Source organism: Rhopalosiphum maidis, chromosome 3 (assembly GCF_003676215.2).
Source record: "Rhopalosiphum maidis isolate BTI-1 chromosome 3, ASM367621v3, whole genome shotgun sequence".
NCBI lineage: Eukaryota > Metazoa > Arthropoda > Insecta > Hemiptera > Aphididae > Rhopalosiphum > Rhopalosiphum maidis.
The window spans coordinates 31,049,714-31,072,931 of NC_040879.1; the positions used below are offsets into that span (position 1 = coordinate 31,049,714).

Genomic DNA, 23,218 nt, shown 5'->3' on the forward strand with positions numbered 1-23,218 from the left:
AACGGACGACAGATAACTATTGTAATAATATCTGTCTATAATACATTTTATTACAATATGATATAATAAAACACACACACACACACACACATATATATATATATATATATATCGTGCGGCACGTATCAAGCACTCGTTGACCGCTGTTATCGAATACCTAATAAATTGTTATCGGCGAATCGTGTATTTCGCCTGTTCACCAGCTTACGATCAGTCAAAAGTCGAAAACGGTTTTACGGTTTTGATTTGATTTTTTTTTTTCTTATCGTTCACCTTCTCCGGACGCGTTTCCGCCGCCGCCGTCATTGCACTCACGGATAACCTTAATAACTCCGCCCGCCGCCGTCCGATCGCACCGGTTTCATTTTCGTCACGTTCGCCGTCCCAGCCGGTCGTCGTTCCAGTCGTTCACCGCCGTCTTCGCCGCCCGTCCAAAAAACACGTGTTACGTGCCCAATAAACGCCAAACAGAGAATAAAAATGGCAAACTACCACAAAATGGAAGCGTCTTCTGTGCAGACGCTCAAGGATTTGGCCAACAAACTGAGGATCGACTCGATCGTAGCGACCAACGCTTCGAAATCCGGGTAAGACGACCACGGCCGTTTTTACATTTAATAATAATTCCGTCGAACTCTTCGACGATAACGTCGATTTTGTTTTCCAGTTTCCAAATTATTTAATTTTTTCAGTCATTTTTATACGTACATTATGTACACTATATATATTTATTTCTCGAGTCGAGGACCGTGTTTTCCTTTCACTTCCCCGCCGGCCGTCATCGCCGTCCGCCGACGGGAGGCCGCGCGTGTTCTATAATACACAGCTGTATTAGCTAGGCCTCGCCGACGGTGAAAGTGAAACGTCGGTTTATAGCCTTCACTCTTCTAGTCTCTACTACTCTTTTCGTCGTCTTACGAGCTTGTTATTGTGTAGACCATACAAACAAGATTAACAAAATATGATTTTGTTTTCTTTGGCCAAGCAGCATTTCTTGCTGTTAACATAATTTAGTACTCTCTTTCTATTGAGTTAATGTTTTTCAAACTCAAAAACCACTCCACTTTCATTATTGCACCTCTACTCCTTAACATCAGAAAACTATGATTTTTTGATTTTTTTAACAATAACATTACCTAGGTACTCAGTATTTAATTAAAATTTACTTTTAACGAATATTTATTAAAATTTTCCAGCCATGTGAGATAAAATATTAAATGAAGACTCCGGGCTGTTAGACTTAAAAAGTTAACTAGTTTTTACGGGGGGCTTGTTTATTTATTTGTGTATAATATCTCTAAATAACTCATATCTCTATCCCTTTTTGATCATTTTAAATTCATCTATAGTTTAAGGTGTTTGTTTATAGTAATATTGTTAATATTGTTGGTATCAAACAAAAAATGTCTCACTCGACTATATATATAAATATATATGTATTACTTTTAAGTCAGTGGCTTACCAATAATTGTTATGCTAGATATACCTACCAAGATCAGAAGAAAAACACTTGACTTAGTTGTTGCTTAACATAATATTGTGGTTCTTTATGATTATGCAAACAATATAAAATATCTTCAACTTTAATAAATCTTATTATGCCGTCACAAAATAATTTTCTTTGTTTTAATCATTTATTTTTGATACATATTTTTATTTAATACACTTACTTAATTAATTATGTTAATTTTGAATATATCTATCTGTAATATAAGTGCTGTTTATTATATAAAAAAGAATCTACAAAGAGTGTCTAGATACTTATGTCATTTTATATCTAGTTTATGAGTAGATACTCATTATGATTGATAACCCTGTTTTTAACTTTTCAATTAATTAGTTTAATTAAACTAATTAGTTAGTTGTCATTTTGACTATTTTTAAAAGTTTTTTCATTTTTCTACCACACATTTCATTTACAATGTATAATTTTGTAAAACATTTAAATTTGGCAAAAAAAACTTAAGTTACAAATGTCATTGTTAAATTAACTTGTCTATACAATTCACTTAAATATCCTGGGAAATATCCTCGTTTAAAAAAAAAAGTATATAATTAAACAAATTTAACTGCTAATAAACACACTTTTGCCAACCACCTAACAAATAGGTTCTTATAAAAAAACTAGCGCAACATAATATACGAAATAATATACTAATTAATATAGTATTAGAAAATATGAAAATAACTATTGAATGTAGATACCATTAGACACAGATAAATCTACCGTTTAAATTAAAACCATACCTATGTACATGTACTTATTTACCTTCAATTAATTGTATATAAATTAAATTAAAAATGATACCTATTAAATCACAATATATTTTGTTCTTTTTAGATACAGGTAAACAAAATAATTTAATCATCTATTTACTTATTTTAAACTTTATACATAAATTAATAAAACAATAAATATTATATATAATATAGGCTACAATTTAAAGTTTAACTTAAAAGACAATTTGAAGAGTAAAAACACCAAGTACCTATCTGTAAAACTAAATTTTGTTTCATCTTTCAAATTACTGAAACTAAATAATTTAATTTATATAAATCAGTTTAATATTTTGATTTGTTGGTTACAAATAAAATACATTATTATTTTATTTTTATTTTTACAGACACCCTACATCATGTGCTTCAATGGCAGAAATCATGTCTGTATTGTTTTTCCATACTATGCGTTACAAAGTTTCAAGTCCAAAAGATGCCGCTAATGACAGATTTATATTGTCTAAAGGACATGCTGCTCCTATATTGTATGCAGGTAATAACAATTTTCAAATAAGCGTATCACAAATATAATTTAAAAATATGATCCATTAATGTAATATTCTTACATATTTTTTAGCTTGGGCTGAAGCTGGTTTGTTCCCAGTATCTGATTTAACCAACTTAAGGAAAATTGATAGTGATTTGGAAGGACACCCGACACCACGTTTGAATTTCATTGATGTTGGTACTGGCTCTCTTGGACAAGGTCTTTCAGTTGCCTGTGGAATGGCCTATGTAGGAAAATACTTTGACAAATCATCATACAGGTAATATTTTTGTTTTATTAAATAATATAGCTATTTCAACTTAAATCTATTATGAGGGAATATAATATATTTAGCCATATATTGGCCTATCAGAAAAATAAATTATTATAATAACAGTGTTTGCCTAAAAACAATGATGTTTATCTATACAAGTTGTGTATACTACTAGTCTTCATTTTCTGAATGTATTACTGTGAAAAATAATTTACTCATCAAAGGATTAAAATTAAAATTTTTAATTTTCTAACTATACCTATATTTACTTATAAGCGAATTTCAAAAACTTATATCTGCAATTTCCAACAGGACTTTCTGTTTGTTGGGTGATGGTGAAAGTGCAGAAGGTTCAGTTTGGGAAGCTTTGAACTTTGCATCATCTTACAACTTGGACAATTTAGTGGTTATATTCGATATCAATCGTCTGGGTCAATCAGGACCAACACCTTTACAGCATGACATGGAAGTTTACAGACAAAGACTGACTGCTTTTGGTCTTAATGCTATTGTCGTTGACGGACATGACATTGAAGAATTAACCAAAGTAATTTAATCATATTTATAATTGTAACTTTTTATAAAAAAAAAATTTTTTTTTTATTATTATTATAGGCTTTCCATGAAGCTTCAATAACAAAAGGAAAACCTACAGCTATTTTGGCAAAAACATACAAAGGCAAAGGTTTTGTCAACATTGAAGATGCTGAAAAATGGCATGGTACTCCATTGAATGACAAAACTGTTAAAGTTCTAGAAGTAAATATTTATACATAGATATTTATAAATTCAATGAATAAATGTAAATATTTTATAGCTGTACAATTTTTTGAAATATAAGTTTATTTTTTAACATTTAACAACATAAAAAATATTTATAATTTTATTATTAAGTTGTTCAAAATGCTTTGTACATTATTCTATAAGATTTATCTTTGTCTATAGGAAATCAATGGCCAAATCAGAAATAAGAAAATGCCAATTAATATACCAAAGCCTGTTTCCGATGTACCTGCTATAAATATTACCAACGTTCATTTATCTTCCCCACCCAACTACACACTTGGTGAAAAGATCGCAACACGTGTAGCATATGGTACAGCTTTGGCGAAAATAGCTGAAAACAATAACAGAGTCGTTGCTTTAGATGCAGACACAAAAAACTCAACATACTCTGACAAAATCAAAGTGGTATGTTTTTGAAAATATATCATTTGATATATTATTCTATTTCGTTATTATTATTTTTTAATTTTATCACATTTATAGAAATACCCAGAGAGACATATTGAATGTTTTATTGCTGAACAAAACATGGTTGGTATTGCCATTGGAGCAGCATGCAGAGACCGAACAATTGCATTTGTTTCTACTTTCGCTACTTTCTTCACCCGAGCTTTTGATCAAGTGTGTTTTTACTTATTTACATTTAAAAATAAAGAACTAAGGAGTAACATTTTGATTTGATCAAATGTAGATTCGTATGGGTGCCATTTCTCAGACCAATGTCAACTTTGTTGGTTCACATTGTGGAATTAGTATTGGTGAAGATGGACCTAGTCAAATGGGTCTTGAAGATATCGCCTTATTCAGAAGTATCCCAGGTAAAATAATTAATATTCTTGTATAATATATTATGAATAGAATTAAATCCCTCTGTCTTAAACATGTCCAACTGAAACGTTTGATGCACTATGTGTGTGTATGTTGTGGTAGGATCATATTTTGATATAGTGTGATTAACTGTGTTTACTTTTACATAAATGTGGTTACTGATGATTATTTTGTGTAAAATTATCCATGGCTAGTATGAAATTCATAAAAAATAAACTTTACCCTCAATGATTTGTCATTGTGTTCCTAGCAATACATAGTTCCAAGTACAAAAGAAGTTCTTTAATAGCATCTAAAAGATTTGTTTAAAAAAAAAGTGTTTTAAACAATGTATTTCTTTTTATTTCAGGTTCTACTGTGTTTTACCCGGCTGATGCTGTGAGCACTGAACGTTCCATTGAATTAGCAGCAAATACAAAGGGCATTTGTTTCGTCCGTACATCCAGACCAGCAACAGCTATTATTTACAAAAATGATGAAGTTTTTGAAGTATTTATAATGATTATTAAGTGTTTTTAATAGAACATTTATTATTGATGCATTAATTTAACTATAAAATTATTAAATGTAGATTGGAAAAGCTAAAGTTGTCAAGAGTTCCCCTTCAGACAAAGTATTAGTAATTGGCGCTGGTGTAACACTCTATGAAGCATTAAGTGCTGCTGAAGATTTGGAAAAATCTGGTATTAACGTCCGTGTTATTGATCCATTCACTATTAAGCCACTTGACGCTGCTACAATCATAAACAATGCTAAAGAATGTGGTGGAAGAATTATTACTGTGGAAGATCATTACGCAGAAGGTATGTAGTATAATAATACTTAAATGTTTAGATGTTTATGATTATTTTAATAAATTTTATTTATGTAATTATATTATTATTATTATTATTCTGTATGTGCTAATAGGTGGTTTGGGTGAAGCAGTTTTGTCTGCTGTTGCTGAAGAAAGAGACATTGTTGTCAGAAAACTCGCTGTTACTGACATTCCTCGCTCTGGACCAGCTAACGTGTTATTGGATCTATTCGGCATTAGTGCCAAAAATGTTGTTGCAGCAGTCAAGAAATTTGTTAACTGATTTTATAACTGTGCAAAATTAATTTATAATTTTAAGATTCATTTCACTTTGGCCAATTGGGTACTTTTTTGTTTTAAATTTTACTAAGATTCAAAATTTTTTTCTACAAGAATCAATTTCTATACATTTTTTGTGTTTATACAAATAATTAAATAATTATATTTTTTGAGATGGATCATGAACATATTTTATAAATAATTTGTTAAAAAAAAAAAAGAAAAATAAGAAGAAATTAAAAGTTGAATTATTTATAATACTGTTTTTGTGTTAATCAATATTAATGTATCGTTAAGATGTAATTGTTATGAGCGGAATGGCTAAAATAATAAGTAACATTAAGTTTTATTCAATGACATTAAATGTTCATTTGCAGGAAATGCTGAACATTTTTATAGTTACAGATAGATTTTACTACTTAAGTTGTAGATCATATTTTTCAAACATTCCTAATCAGTACATAACAAAAAAAAAAAAATAGGATTTATTTGGCTATATAATACATGTTTATAAATACCTACTGTAAATTGATAACTATGTAATAGGTTTATTAATGGTTCAAATGATTGACTTGGTAGAAACTAGAAAGGACAATCAGGTATTGACTCTGTCTGTGTTTCTTGAGTTAAACACGTAGGCAGACATTTGGTTTAATTTTTAGAGAGGCTATAATAATCCAATGTAAAGTGACCCCATACCCCCTTCCTATACTCAAGTATAACATATTAACTTTGATTTTTAGAGGGCTAAGTCCCCCCCCCATGTCCGTCTATGCTTAAACAGTGCTTATGCATTTACATAAATTGTATAAACATCTGTTGTTTTTATTTAACACTTAATAAAATGATTATCGATGTGAATAAATTTTTAACTTGTAAACGACGTTAGCAGTGTACATTAGATAAACTGCTTTACTTGTACAATACTTAAAAAAAGATGGTTTAACACAAATATACATCACTAGTATTGGACATGTTTTATATATATTTCTTTATGGACCTTTTTAGGTTGGTGCAAAATATGCACGTTGAACCAATGATGAAAATGACCACAAAATCAAAATTTATTTATAGAAGCACCTCTTAGACCTACGTCCTACACATTAATTTTTCATCAGTAAATCTGTTTCAATTGTTTTTCTTGTGGTAAAAATTTAATACATAACTTCAACGGTTTTCTTTGTATTGGAAATGTTATTTTATAATAGATGCTTATTGTGACATTAGAAAAAACATTTCTTAACATTTTTCTTCTCAAGTTATACATTAACACCTAATTGTTTCAATTTCACTTTTCCATTAGTTTTAGTTCTTTATCCGAGTTGGTAAGAGCTATAATTTCACACTTAAAGTTTTTAAAAGTTTAAATTGTAATAATTAAGATGAAATTAAATAAATAGTGTTCACATTCTGTGTGTAATAATATTATCGTTTTTTTTTTTCATTTTTTATTGTTAATACAATTTGTAATGATCATCACATCATTACGTTCCAGCCCTAAATATCATAATAAATTAATAACATTTAATATGTCATTTTTAAATCCAATAAAATAACTATACCTTGTACCATTTTATATCAATCAACAGCTATCATACAACTAATATGACAGGACAGTGGTAAAAGTAAGACCAAAGTCATTAACGATACTCAGTTGGTCTTCACTGATTCATAGGTACATAGAGTCATTAGTAAAGAAGCAAAGCTCTGTCTAACTATTGAACCATGACCATCTTTACATCTGCAAGAACTCTTGTTATTGATAAATTATTAATTAGTATTTTAATTATTGCAATATATACAGTTAACTACATCCTTTTTCGATATTCATCCTATCTCGTATCTATAGGATTTAATCCTTTAGATTTTTTACAAAAAAGGAACACACTTCAAGTAGATACACAAGTGAGTGATCATAATAATGTATCTATAAAGGGTAATAACTGGTATACCTTGAATACACAAAACATTAAGATTTTCTAAATAAATAATATAAAATGTTACAGTAAATACATGTGTATAGTATAACCTCTGTACTCGCACTGAATATTTCAATGGTTGGATAGTAGACAGTAATAATTGTAATAATACATTGGCTTTAATAAATAATAAAAGTAAGTTGAAAAAAAGTAACGTTCCGTGCTTGATGCTTCATCATTTTGGTATATTATAGTAAGTAGTATTTACTTAGTAAATCTTGGTTGATAACTGATAAGTAATTCATTATCAATATTTTCTGCGTGTAATCAATAAATTATTTCTAATCATCATCTATAGCCGAACACTTTTAAAAGAATAAATATTTCAAGAAGAGTGAAATTTTCAATTTTTAATTAATATTTCAATTGAAAAATTTTAAGTGAAATATTTCAAATTCATAACCCTACGTTAGTAAGTACATTTTTTCTTGATCATATTTTGTTTGTGACATGAATATTATTATTGCTTTTCCCTCTAAAAAATTATATGTTATAATAAATTAATAATACTACAAATTATTGTAATTATCAGGAGTGTAGGGTGTGCAATTCACAAGTGTATCGTAATACAGCATAGGTCCGAAATGCGGGTATAGAGTTAGAGTATACACTATAATTGAAAATTTGAAACTTCTTTTATTTGTAACATAATAATTATGTTGGTGTGTGTACTGTGTAATGTGTTAGTCATGTCTAATGACAATATTACCTATGTGTCTGACAATAATAAGTCAAAAAACTATCTATCTATAGAATTTTTGTATTACTATCTATTAATAATGAATTGGATACAAACAAAATCATTAATGATTTTGCTGCCGTAAAAACAAGAAGAGTTAATTTTTATGTTTGATCTTATAAAAAAAAAAATTTAACTAATTAAAATTAATTAATACTATGACATGTGAGAAAATAATATTTTTTAAAGTTATAATAAGGTATGACTGTTTTTCATTTTTATTATCAGGTAAGGACCCCAGTCTGGAAATTTTCACATAGGCCCCTTATTGTCAAGTTGCGACATTGAAAACAACTATTAATATAATCAATTAAATTCAGGAGATAATTTATAAACTACACTTAACGATGCCATACTAAAATTTAAAACATCGATCCTAATTATTAACCAGTTTTGTCCAAAACAATGTGTGAAACCCATCAAAAAACAGTTAAAATCAAAATGTTAATACTCGGATGATACAAAATTCAATAAAAGTATTAATTTATTGTCTATATAATATTCACAACACCAACACAGACTCTTTTTTTCTTTTGCATTTATTGTTTTCACCACAGATTCAGTAGTACCTTAGTGTAAGGACTAATCACCAACTACACCACTTTAAATCAAGATAAAATGTTTTATTGAAACTAATAGACAACCAACCGTACACAAATATGAAATAATACGTTTATCGTCAGGAGAACCTATTAGGTTATAGGTAACCTATACATCTATTATAGTTTAATTTCATACTAAAGTGATGATTAAATGATTTACATGTTTCATCAAATTGATATACTCCACTTAGTATCAAATTTAATTTTCCTCCATTAGCTCTATTATAATTAATACAGTCATTGACAATATTGTGTGTTTTAAATCATTACTAATTACCATGAGCTACGGCATTTAAATTAAACTAGATAGTTATTTAGATCCCATTCAACTATTCACTGTCAATTTTTTTCTTTACACACAGGTTGCTCATAAACCTGATGATTTATTTTATTTTTTATTACTATTTATAGTTAAATAACTACAAGATTAATTACTTTATGCCTTCGTTTTTATTAGTGAGTATTATGTACCAAATAGTATCTCTTTTTTATTGTTAATGTTATTAATTAATTTTGTTTTATAATTATCTTTAAATAAAGAATTATATTTTATTCTGTTTTTAAACATTTCGAAAAATTTTCCGATGTTATTAATTTATTATATTATATTATTTATGAAGTTTATAATTATAATAATATGTCAAAATATTAATAAATAAATCTGACTTTTAAAAACACGTTTTTCAATAGTTGTAGATAATCTTTTTCAATACTCCACAAACAACTTTACAAGTTTATAGTAATCATTATTTATTAGCTAATTATTTGAATCAAACTGCTTACATGAATAGAAGGAGTTTGTATAGGCAGATTCAATGTGTTTTTAATACCTTTAAACAATTAATATACAATTTACGAAAAAAAAATGTTTGATTCTTTTATAGTAATATTTAAGAACAAATAACACTACTTTTAATACACAGTAGTTTTCAAATTGTAAACGCGTTATGTATTTCATTATATTGAAAGTTGAAATATTTATTTTTAAGGTATTTAGTATAGGCAATCTATTGTAATTCATCATTTTCGTGATTCGTAATTTTTTCACAAACCATTCCAAATATAAAAATTTTACATTAATTTGCAACCATACAACGTATAGAATTCTATTATTTTCTCATGTCTGTTCAAAAACTCAATTTATTGATTTTGATTTTGAAAAATCGGCTAAAAAAACTTAACCCTTCAATGTTGATCCTACTTTTTGTATAAAACCTTTAATGATCTAAATAGATACGTCTTTAGTTTATTTCCTTCCGCACATATTTTTTTAACTTGATTAGTTTGGTGATAAATTGTGCTTTTAAAATGTAAATTAAAAAAAAAAAAAAATAAGTGGAGTGAAACTTTTTTGGTGTTTTTTAGACCGTCAGGCCGAGTGACATTTTTTTAGGGTCGAGATTATTTTGATTTTTGAGTGATGTGACTGTATTAAATCATAAATGTTTCAAGTCAATGAATCGAGATGTAAAATTCAAAGATTGAAAAATTAATAGCAATTTCGTAGTCACATCGTTGTGAGTACTTAATTGTAGTCATTTATAATGATGAACCTATCGTACTTAACTATTTTTATGTTATTATATTAAATACTAAAATATAAAATGTTAACGTATCAAGTCCATTTTTTAACGTAATACGTTTATACCTGTTTGTAGTGTCGTGTACGTCATGTAATGCCTTGACGTATAATATAGAATAGGCATCTCGGTTTCCGATTCCCAAACCGTCAAACAAGCAGTATCGATACCTGCAATAAGCGCGCTTACTCGACAATCCTATAGTGACCACGATAACGAGTACTGCACAAAGAATAATTTAATAAGACCTCGCAGGGTGTATACGTTATAACTCTGAGGCTGCTTTACTCTCAGAACAACTAACCACGATAGCGAGTACTACTAGTACTAGAAGAGAAATTAAGTATTATAGTGTCTTGCTATTTTTACTTAAGTGTTTCCTCGCCACAAACGCTTTGGTATACGTACGTCGATATGAGGAAAAATACAAATGATTTTTAATCGAAACAAAATAAATTTATTATAGCACAAGAGAAACAATAATTAAAAGATATTAAAAATAAACAGTTGTTAGCCGTGACACACCACGTACTGCCCGATCGCTCCGTTCTTGTCGTTGCCGTCGAGTGTCGACAATTTCATTATTAATTTTTGTTGAATCGGCATTTATTGATTCCCGCTCCGTATAAAATAATATTTTGTTATATAATATACAACATCACAACAATAGATATCGTTTAAATAATTAATATCGTACAATTAACGCAGTGTGTCCTGCATAATGATCACCACAATAATTATAATTTTAGTCGCTTAATAGATTATTAATTGTCTGTGGTCTGTCCGTATAATAATATAAGTAGGTACGGAAATAGTAATTTCTTGACATAATAATATTAATACATTATTATAATATATATTTAATAAGTAGTTATCAGGTAAAATTATAACAAAATAATTATCGTCAATAATTAATAAATACAGTTTATTAGAATTAATTAACATTTTTTTTAATATAAAGGTAAAAAAAAAATGTATTATACATATAGGTAGGAGATAGGTATTACATATTATTTTACTGTAGGCTGCCTCAGTAACTTAAGTACGATGATGGAAAAGTGTTTAATCACCTGCAATTTAATAATAATATTATGATTTAAAAAGGTTACGAAAATAATACTCAGTAGTTGCCTTGTAGTATAGAATTTTTTTACTTCATATATGTGGGTATACAGATATTATTGGATTATTTTATTTTTGAGCTTACAAACAAAATATTTTTTTATAATGTCCATTCGTTGGTGATTTTTCAATTTTAAGAATTTGTTAATACGTTTTCAGAGTTAATCTCAGAACCCTGTCTAGGTAAAATTACATATAATTTATTGATTATTATTATCTACTACATTATACTTTCACGGAAATACGTATCAAATTTTAAATTTTGTGTCCTAAACTCTTAAACTAGAATATTTTTTCGAAAATCTAATTATAATGTATGAAATAATTTCGTTAAAAATGTAAATGATTCTTATTTATTAATAGTTAAATCATCAAAATATTGTTTATTTGTATCTAAACGAGTACTTATATTTCTATGAGTAGTGTACAAGAAACAAAAAATATCACCAATAATCGCTGATACGTAAAAAGAAAACCAAAATTGAAAATTTTACATATCTTTATATATATTATTGAAAATATCATTATTTTTATTATTTTATATTATTTTACTTTTTTGACAAATTACATTGTTTACCGTTTAAAATTATTGTATTTATCCTTTTATTATAAAAGTTATTATTATTTAACTTATTTACCTCCTATTTTATGGATTGGTATTATATACCTATTATGATTATGAATATAATATGTGAGGGTAACTCGTACATTTAGTTGAGAGCAACTGGTGCATAATTTAGCAAAAATTAGTATAAAAAAAGGTATTTTTGAGGGCATCTGGTTCACGTCCTTTCAATGGTATCAAAATATCGCCCAATAAAATTATACAACATCAAAATAACATCAATATTTGTTGATATTGAAAAATATTTTATACGATATGAGAATGATATATTTGCCAATCTCATTGTCGATACTCTACTTTGGGTAATAGAGAATAATGTTCATAATAAAGACCTTTAGGTAAATCATAATACTGTCATTATGACTGAAATTTGTACAAAAACCAGTCAAAAATTAAAATATTTACTTTGTATTCTTGGTTCAATAGGTATAAATGACGTTTGAGCCGGAAACAAATGATGACTTGTCTTGAATTTGTTTATGTCGTCAATTTTATGGATCTGGATTGGAAAAAATAACGTTTTATAATGGGAAAATTAATATGAATTAAGTAATATTACAACACGTACGTCACTGATTATGAGTGAACCGTTGTCCGACGTTGACGAATCGCTGCAATGATTGTGTTCTTCAGGTTTTTGGTTCATCGAAGACCTGATGTGTATAGTTAAGTTACACCTTTTCGGTCCGGTCTGTTTAACTTTTTGCTATAATCAAATTAACATATATTAGTCTCACTGCAGCGCAGCTATTTACAATATACACAAAATTTTAAGTTATAACGCAGAGCGCCTTACGTGGTAAAATTCTAATATATCATTTTTTGTAATGGATTTTAACATTTGGTTTTCGATTATTGCTCGTTTAAAATTATAGTGTTGGTTGACAATCTCCGACCAATAGATTTCAGATTGTTCCGACAAGCTTTTTGGCTTCTCTAACTGTTTTGTGGACAAAGACTCTTTGTTTTTGAGCAATTCTTCATCCGTGAGGTTCTCCAACAACGTCTGTACAGTATCGCGGAAGCATTCCAATGTTAGATATTTATTAGAAAATTAATGTACTAGTATGTGTAGGTACAACCAATCTGGTCAACTTACCTTAATGGTACTTATATAATGTTCAATTCTCGTGTGAACGAATATCGGATCATTCTCCGATTGCACAATGATACTCATATACAGTATTCCGTTGGGAATGTGATCTAAGGCCGCTACTACATATCCAAGTTGTTCCTAGAAATTATTATTGGAAATATTTTTTTCGTTATTTGTTATTGTTTTTATGTATAATTTTGTAATTACTCGACTACTAACAATTGTAATGTAATCACTTGTAAGTTACTCGGAACTCGCATAAATATTATATTAAATATTAAAACATATAAAAATTTTTATTTTTCATTAACATTACTTATACCTATAAAACCCCTTAAAAACCGAGTGTAACACCTAAAGAAGCTTTTAGATTCTTATTGTACCCATTAATTTAATATATGTATACTGCTTATATTTGTTTTAATACATACGTCATCATATTATTATAAATCAAACCGTCTTTACCTGTGTACGCAAAATGTTAAAGCACGACTCTTCGATGATTTGATTAAACAGTTTAACTACCATGTTATCCTTCGTATTCTGAACACCACATTGCAGATTAAAAACAACAGCCGAGCTGCTATGAAATGCAGTTGTTTGTTCGTACACCAAGTTCTCACCTGAAATATTATCGTAAAAAACCAGAATAATCGGAATGAATTAACCAAAGAGATCTAATCTAATATCTCAGTTTATATACAATATATTAACTATGAAATGTGTTCTTAATAACATACATTTATTATTAATGTACCAACAGTTCTGAAAAATTCTACGTTTCTGAACTACATTAATTGTATAAAAAAAATTCTAGAAAATTCAAAAAAATAATGTTTTACCGAATTAAAATAACAAATATAAATCTGCATTTATAGCAAATATTTGAAATTTCTTCTTGAAGTATTTTATTTTTAAAGTTCAAAATTTTAAAAAAAATGTTCTGGATAACCTGGTATACAGTATACACTATATGAGTTATAGGGCGATTACATACATGTGTTCACAAACGTGTTTAAACATTTTTGGGTATGAAATGGACTAATAGACAATAGTAAACGTCGATCATTTTATAATATTTATTATTTATCATAGTATTGAACACTCAAAAATCAAAGTTTTATATTGTTTTTATCAGATTTTATAGCATATTTGCTAAATTACACTATTTAAAGGCCAAAGAAAGTATACATTATGAATTATGATAGATGTTTAGAATTTAAACACCCACACAATTTATTGGTAAAATGTATATTATTACACAATGGCAAGGATTTGGTTGGAAGCCCTAATGTTATAAATTATAATATTAAACAACCTATACAATAAAAAAGTTACGAAACATTCAGAGATTAACGATAAAAATAAACCATTGTTATATTAAAATATGTTAAAAACTAATTTGGTAAAGAATAAATATTAACATTAATCAATAGTAATAATAGTACCTACCTATTTCGTAATACTGGAGAATGAATATCACTATAAATTATGATTTGATTAAAAGCTGTTACTTACCATTGTCAATTTCGACTTCTCTTATTCTGATCATTTCTTGTAGTGATACTGGTCGAACATTTCTATTGCTCAAAAATGGCTTCTCCAATTCGTCGACAAGGTTTTGTGCCATCTAAACAAAATAAAACCAAATATGCCATTAAACAAACTAACGAATTAAATTACCATTATAGTATACCTTATATAAGTTATGGGTAGTCTAAGTCATAGTACAAATTATAATAATATGTACTTACGGATTTATCTATATTTCCATAAATTAATGATTCCATGTGAAAATGTGACCAAAACTTATTCATGAAGTCTCGAACGCTGTCCATGTCAATGTCTAGGGTAATTAATTTTTATAAATTATTCAACAACTCAAATTTATAAAATATGTTGGTATGTATTTACCTTGAATTGATTTTATAATTTCACTAGGACTCCATGCAATGTCTGTTAAAATCATCTCTGTATACTGCATTGCTCTGTAATACGGCTGTTCCATCTCGATATTATTCTGATCTCGAATTTTCTATAAATCAACAATTTGTATAAGTTATTTTAAACGCACGTTATTTTGTTATATAAATATAATTAATTAATTTACTTCTTCTTTACTAAGTTCAAGACGCCGTGGATGAATATTGAACGTCAAAAGTTTTTCAATAGTTTTTTTCAATAATCTACGTATCTTGTGATCGAAACCGTTAAGTATAATCTAAATATTAATTATTTGAAAATTATAAGATTTATACATGTTTATTATAATACTATAACATTACACTGAATCCGTCACGTCCTGATTCAGCTGTTAGTTCAACTTGAGATCTAGTTCTATTGAATGTATTTTTGGAAAAATCTTCATTAAATAATGTCACAAAAATGTCCATAATACACAAATTGAATGGATCAATCGCAACGATAGGACTGTAAGAAAATTTAATAATTGATCAATAAGTTAAAATAATTCAAAGAAAAGTCTAGAGTAATAAACATCAAAACGTATAAGTAAAATACCAATAATTGAAAGATTAAATAAATGTCCTGGATTTTTATTTTTTTTTATGAATGGGTGTATTTAAAAACATATTTTACATATTTTAGAGAAACTATTTAATATTTTTTAATGTTAATGATTTGAAAAAAGTGTTTATTTTTAAAAGGTTCAGGATTTTTATCAAAGTTTAAAAATATCTATTAATACATTGTACATTATAATTTCGTTTATTATAAATTATTAAATTTACCATGAAAAATAACGTTATAATTTTTAAAAATATTCAAACTTTTGAAACTTTCTAACGATAGTTTTCTGAACCTTAGAATTTTTGTGATGAAAGCTATTAAGTGGTGCACCCGGCACCGGTGTCGTTTTAAATCTAAAACTAATAGTTTTTAAAAATAAATTTTATAATTTTGTTGAATAAGAAATGTACCAGGAAGTAGGAATTATACGATTGACAATTTATTATTATTTATATTATTTTAAATATAAAGGCGTTTTACCTGAAAAATTTAACTAAAACATATGCTTTGGGTAATCTGAATTCTGTATCTTTTTTTAACCAGCATCTCAGAATCGCAGAATCATAAAATATTTGTGGGATATCGGGTTCCTTCATTATGGAAGAAAAAAAAAATATTATTTAATAAGTTAATAATACATTGCATAATATTATAGATAATGGTTCGTTACGTTATTTTCAATTGGCACTAGGTTAAAGTTTTTAGCAATGTATTTGTTCTTTAATGGCATTTTAAAATCGTTGCAAATATCATCTTCGAGCCAATACTAAGAAAATAAAAGATTATTAATATTATATATGAATTTTAAGTATCTTATTGCGTTACTAAAAGTACAACAATCAGTTGTTGTAAAACTTACATTAATTGTTTCCACTGGAATTTTAGATAGTGTAAACGGTGTCCCGTAATATTTGTCCTCTGCATTAGTCTGGTCTTGAAATGTTTTGGAAATAACAGTGACTCTGAAATAGTATTTCATTAATGCAATTATTAAAATCAATCACAGAAAAATTGTGTATATATTTTTGAAATGTATTCGAATTTTGAGCGAACGTAAGTCTCGGTGGTTGTGAATTAACTCGTTTTTCTTATATGTATATAATCTACAAACCTAATGATAATATAATTTTCATGTTGGTTTTAAATGAAAAAAAATATTTATTTATGTATAATATTTATTATATTTATTTCTGCTATTAAAATAGTCAACAAATTATAATAAGATATAACGACTGTTTGATTATCTAGTGTTACATGAAATAAATAATTTTAATTTGTGAGTACCATCCTTTCTTGTAGGTATGCCTCGTACTTATAAATTATAATTCTCATTCATACCTCATATTGTTTGGTCTAAAATAAGATAAAAGTTCTGTTATTAAATCTGGTTTCCATTCTTCAATTAAATATCCAGCTGTCAAAACATCTTTCAATGTATATATCTGAACACGAGGAAAAAAAGATTTGATAATATTATAGAGACATTAAATTGAATTAAAACCATGACTTACCATCATCCGAGAAGTAAGATTCATTACATAATGTAATGGTGGTTCTTCGTCTTTATACTGAAATTCTATTGCATTAACATTTTTGATTTCTTCGTGGATCCATTCTTGAGGGCCTTGACGTTTTAACATATTCAAATACTACAGCGCATATAAATTATGGAAAATATGTAGGTATTTTAATTAATATTTAAATTTTGTTGTCGATTTAATTCAATTTATTACAGATCACATTACCTGAAATATTACTTTGATTATGTCATCGATATAATTCAATCCTATTTCTGTCAATTCTACGAGAATTTCATACTGTTCAATTCCTCTAGCTTCAAAAATATTTGAACCTAATGATCCACAAGACCATCCTTTCTTCACTAAAATAGCTGCAAGACCCGATAGACCGTTATGATTTAATATCACGTTCAAATATTCAACAGGCTGATATTATCAAAAAAAAAAAAAAAAACACATAGGTTATTGAATAAAATCAAGGATGTGTTATAGGTAAAAAAATATATTTACCATGCTTTTGTAGTATGGTAGCTGATCTTCAATAAGAAAGTAAACGTATAGTCTCCTGATATCTTTTACTGGAACTACAATAGTCTTGGTTGCTAACTGTTCTTCTTTATAAATTGGATCAACCCATAGTGGCATAGATACATCTTTTCTTTCGATATGTATAAATAATGATGAAACCATGTCTTCCAAAATGTCTAAATCCTCTACAAAAATAATTTTTCAAAAAATAATACGAATTAAAAACATGACGATAAAAAAAATAATTTAGTTTATAATAACTATTATACCTTTTCCGAGTACAGCTAAATACATTAAATTTGAAGAGTACCATTTCGAATAAAATTCCAATAACTTGACACGAATATTATTCTTATTTGTAATATCCCACAATGTTTGCTTTGTACCTATACATACACGTATGTTTTATTAGTTTATACTTAGATAGATATACGTAATATACCAACAATATTTAATTTATCTGTATTTTCAATTTGAAAAAAATTAATCAATTATCTCATGTTATTATACTTAATTTTAACTAATGTGGTAATTTTATTAATAGTAATTCAAATTAAAATATAAGGTACATAATAAAACTAATAAAAATATGTCTCGATTATAGTAAATAATATGTAGATTAAATACGTATATTCTACGTAACTATTTATGTTTTTTAGATGTATGAATTATTATAATTTAATTTGAAACCATTAGAACCATTGGAATATTATACTTTGAAAATAAAAATTCCTTATTAATAAAAAAATGTAAGGTAAATAGATTAGAAGAAAAGTTAAAAAATAGAAATTTTGGGACTGTTCACGCTGACGTTTTTGTGGATTTAAATCGTTATACCGCTTTGGTGTGATATCGGATCTCTCTCATTAATATTTTATGTTAAGGCTAGCTTAATTATTCACCTACTTATTACAACTGAGTTACATTTTTATCATTTTCCTATTTAACAAAAATTCTTGAAGTTAAAAATTCTGACTTTTTTCATTTCAATTACCATACTTACTTGATTAAAAATCAAGAAAGTAAAATGTAGATTTTTTTTAAAATAATAATATATTATAGGTTAGGTATTAATTTTATAGTCTTAAGTACCTGATTTTTTCTCTTTAGAGTTTATATGAACTCAATTTTAACTGTATTTTATCTGGCTGTATTTAATATGAAAAAAAGGTACCTATATTGAAGTTCACATGCCCTCGGTTTTTTCATATTATTAATATAAAAAAAAAAATTGTGCCGAAAGTATTTATTGTGATTAGCGTTTATCATTAAATAAATATTTACTACTAAGGTAATTATTTTAATGAATTAGGTACCTGTTCCGAACGTTTTAAAGGGATGGGTTGGGTCAGCCAAACTTCTTCTTAATTGATTCAAACGCCAATTATCGTCAAATTTATTATGTTCGTGTTCAGCATTAATACAATTAATTTCACTCTCGATCGAACTTAAAGTGAACAATGGTTCGTAGAAAAATCGGGAAAATCTAAACACAAATTTAATGATGTATATAAATGCATGGTTATTGTAGTCTTAATAATATAATAGTAACATGAAAATCTATTTATCAACCTGTCCAATAGTGGTGCAAGTGAATCTGTCTTAGAGGAACAATAATAGTTCGTCTCATCGGATTTTGTGCACCCATCGTAATATCCACCATTTTGTCTTATGAATTGCGAAAATGCATTCTCTTCTGGATATTTTTTAGTGCCCATGAAGAGCATGTGCTCGCAGAAATGTGCTAAACCTGGAAGTTCGTTCGGGTCGTTTAGACAACCTAAATTATATGGAAAATAATAATTTGGTATTATTATAACATGATTTTATAAAATAATAATCTTAATAGTAATTTTTCGCGCCAAACAAGTTTCGTTTATCGCTGGACGTAATTATGCGCGATGGCGATAACTCCTAATCGTTTCCCGTTATTACATTTTCTTTGTTTATATTATGTTCCGTATGAAAAATTATTGGTCGGCTTTTGCCGTATGCTTATTATTATATGTTTTTCCGTATCAACTATTATTATTATTATTATTATTATTATTGTTGTTGTTGTTGTTTTATTATCCTGCGGCCAACGCCCTTTTTTCAATTATTATATATCTTTTTATGAGGTTGCTGTCATAGCACCCTCCTTTTTTTTTGTTGATTCAACGACTCGTCGTCATTGTGACGTGACCACTTGTTCTATTCGATATAAATATTGTCTATTACACGACATCAAATAAAACGACAACGTCTGCAACAGTTGAGTGAGTTCTTATTTTTTCATTATCATTTTGGTCACGAATGTGTGACTGAGAGCCGTGCATTCACTGCTTATCAACTCACTCAACCGTACTTGATCACCCTGAGACCCCGTCGATTTTGGATCTGAACACGGGGGAGCTCACGGTACCAGGTTGATATCCACTTAGAACTAGGGTCCATGGTCGCTGTTCTGTTCCACGTAAGTCCACCAGCACCCATTGTGGGTTGTGTGAGAGGCCGACCCGGTCGTCCAGTCTTGCCAGTCACCAACAAGCTGATCACCTGCCTTAGTCATTTATTTAATATTTAGAATTAATCTTAAGTACAGCCCCATCTATTATATTTGTATCCTGTGGTCATTGCACCAGACCGGATCGACAACAGGGCCCCCGTCTCATAAATAATCTGTATCATCCTGTTTTCCTCATATACATTATAACCTCTTCCAGTCCTCTGTGTCATCATCGTGCATGATGGGTTGCCTACCCAGAAATATGAGGCGTGCATGACAATTTGTCTACCCGCCAAGTTGTAGGGGTATGTTTTCGTTTCTCGGACTTACCGAGTGGTCCCGTGTATGGTCGGGACAGAACGGTAATAGTAATAATATTATAAATCAAGGAATCAGAATTCTATTTAAAAGGTATACACATACCATCATACCATTAAACGTTTATAGGTCCCGTGACTCTTGTATAATATATCACTATTTTTAACTATATTATTTAAAATAACTTACCAACTGCGACAGACAATGATGCGGCTGATACGTTTGTGTTAGGATCATTGATCAACATAATGGTAAGGTCATTATTTAACTTGAGGCCACGGTAGTTTCGCTGATCGCTTGGCGACTTTGTTATATTATCAAAACGATGTTTAACCGGTCCAGACATGGCGATTAAGATCTTTTAGTGCTGAAAAAAACTAATCACAAGTGTACTATAAACAGTATAGGAGGTACTCGTAACGCGTAATCGTAAACGGTACACTGAACACATACAATATGTATACCTACTATTGTTAAATATTTTAATAACACTATTTCTGTTCATAAACGTTAGACGTTTATTGACATTATAAGCTCAATGGTTAATACTAATCACAATATTATACTTGAGGGCAAGGTAACGACTAGCACACACTCTTCGCGGACAATCCCACACCGCATCAGATATACATTCGCCGGACGTGACGGCATAACTAACTCGACAATCACCCACCACTCACTGTACCCCCCTGACCTATCTACAGTGTGGTTCAGTACCGCTATCCTTAGCCTCGCATTCAACAAAATAATATTATAATATAACACTGTATACGTTTAAATAGTGTTGCGACTACGGTTGGAATCGGCCCTGGTACAAAACACGTTTTTTGGGTAACACTCTCGAGAAGAAATTCGACCTTCGGGCCGTACCATTCGTTCGTGCCGAGGGAATATTTTATACATCCTTCACGCGAAGCGAAGGCTAACACACACATACACACACACACACACACACACACACACACACACACACACACACACTCGCGCGCGCGCGTGCATGCGCGTACGAAAAAATTCCTGCAGCTGCCTCGCACCCTCGCGCTATTGTACACATTCTCCCTTTTAACCTTCAACTGGAAACCACCATAGAACTCGTTATTGTGTAGAGATCTGTGACCTATATAGTTATAACAACATAATATGCGGGGTGTTTGATCGGTTGAGAAATGGTCATTGGACTATTATCGGGACTGATGAACGATAATGTCATAATGTCATAATTAATGAGGTTATTAAATAGCTTAAATCATAAACGTATAGCAGTGTTATCTTTTATTGTTCAGCGTATTGTAACATGCATGCAATAATTATTATTAATTTATTGAGATTTTCCAAACTTATTGAACACCCGGTGTATTCGTTTCAAGGTCGATTATGATACGTAAAAGGCAAAACTACACAGCTAACTTTACACTTTATTATATTCAAGTTAACACGCAGAATCATAACACGTTTTATTTATTTATTATAAAGAGAGTTATCCGTGTTAAATAATTCAAAGTGTTAAAATATTTATATCGTCGTGAACATACTTTTCAATGTTATTTTAACTTCGTAAAGAATATTTGTCTTTTCATATTACAGCCATCAATACTATCATATATACAGTGAAATAAATATTTTTCGTTTTAATAATGTTGATAATATCACAGAGTTGTAATACACTTTGATTTATAATATTTACACATTTATGAATATAAATATATAACAGTATGTACTCACCCAAATGTGTGACGTTTGTACAAGCCTTGCGAACGGCAGGTCGACAGCAATGGACTTCTGTTAAGTATTAGCGTTGACAAATCAATAAACTGTTGTCCTCAGTCACAGTGTTAGCAGCAACACGTTGGTAGTTGGCCGCCGCGCATACGGATAGGTGTCCTTTCGCTGCGCAAACCCCCAAAAATTCCTGGGTGACCTCGAGAAATGCTCGCACGAACCGCCATTTTACGGCTTAAAACTATCGATCACAAGTGAAAGGGACTTTTATTTTTTTAACAAAATATTTTATTCAAATAAAACAAATGCCTCTTCTGTTGAAAATATTTTACGCTGAAATAATCAATTAATTATTTAATTCTAATCTCTGGTACCATTAATTTGGACGTTTTTCTTAATCTAATAAATTAAAAATATTTTTGATTATAAACATTTATTTATATAATAATAAAACTTGACATAATATTTTATGAAACACTAAATTATTTTACACGTCCATCTATTGTTCGTGGGTATTTAATCCCGGCCGTGTCTTCTACCAAAATGTATCTATACCATACCAACTGTACAGAATTATCTATTAATAAAATTAAATTTCTAAAAACGTATTTGTATTCTTCAAATTTCAACTTTTTTTTTAACTTGA

General features: G+C 28.7%; 2 protein-coding genes across 2 annotated transcripts; one reads left to right on the forward strand and one right to left on the reverse strand.

Annotated features, from left to right (window-relative positions):
* Positions 1-388: 388 nt before the first annotated feature.
* Positions 389-5,987, forward strand: LOC113555665 (transketolase-like protein 2). Its single transcript, XM_026960148.1, has 11 exons — positions 389-587; positions 2,625-2,770; positions 2,855-3,044; positions 3,351-3,585; positions 3,654-3,797; positions 3,984-4,229; positions 4,308-4,445; positions 4,516-4,642; positions 5,002-5,141; positions 5,224-5,455; positions 5,562-5,987. The coding sequence occupies exons 1-11, from the start codon at positions 481-483 to the stop codon at positions 5,729-5,731; spliced, it is 1,875 nt and encodes a 624-aa protein (XP_026815949.1). The 5' UTR covers positions 389-480; the 3' UTR covers positions 5,732-5,987.
* Positions 5,988-12,653: 6,666 nt separating this feature from the next.
* LOC113557884 (insulin-degrading enzyme-like) lies at positions 12,654-21,199 on the reverse strand. Its single transcript, XM_026963425.1, has 22 exons — positions 21,043-21,199; positions 19,620-19,827; positions 19,364-19,533; positions 18,317-18,433; positions 18,035-18,232; positions 17,745-17,890; positions 17,511-17,648; positions 17,338-17,441; positions 16,859-16,961; positions 16,670-16,765; positions 16,480-16,589; positions 15,756-15,900; positions 15,581-15,691; positions 15,385-15,505; positions 15,225-15,316; positions 14,989-15,100; positions 13,936-14,093; positions 13,474-13,608; positions 13,171-13,380; positions 12,943-13,080; positions 12,780-12,873; positions 12,654-12,706 (listed from the first exon to the last, which is right to left on the reverse strand). Exons 1-22 carry the CDS (start codon positions 21,197-21,199, stop codon positions 12,654-12,656), a joined length of 2,916 nt encoding a protein of 971 aa, XP_026819226.1.
* Positions 21,200-23,218: the final 2,019 nt, after the last annotated feature.

Excerpts from the sequence above, each read along its gene's own strand:
- LOC113557884 (XM_026963425.1), bottom strand. The coding sequence starts at position 21,199 with ATGTCTGGACCGGTTAAACATCGTTTTGATAATATAACAAAGTCGCCA. Across the intron at positions 15,901-16,479 it reads GTTTTAGTTAAATTTTTCAG|TCCTATCGTTGCGATTGATC; the intron begins GTAAAACGCCTT and ends ATTTTCTTACAG. Across the intron at positions 13,381-13,473 it reads ATTATATAAGTACCATTAAG|ACGTTGTTGGAGAACCTCAC; the intron begins GTAAGTTGACCA and ends GATACTGTACAG.
- LOC113555665 (XM_026960148.1), top strand. The coding sequence starts at position 481 with ATGGCAAACTACCACAAAATGGAAGCGTCTTCTGTGCAGACGCTCAAG. Across the intron at positions 3,045-3,350 it reads TTTGACAAATCATCATACAG|GACTTTCTGTTTGTTGGGTG; the intron begins GTAATATTTTTG and ends AATTTCCAACAG. Across the intron at positions 4,643-5,001 it reads CTTATTCAGAAGTATCCCAG|GTTCTACTGTGTTTTACCCG; the intron begins GTAAAATAATTA and ends TTTTTATTTCAG.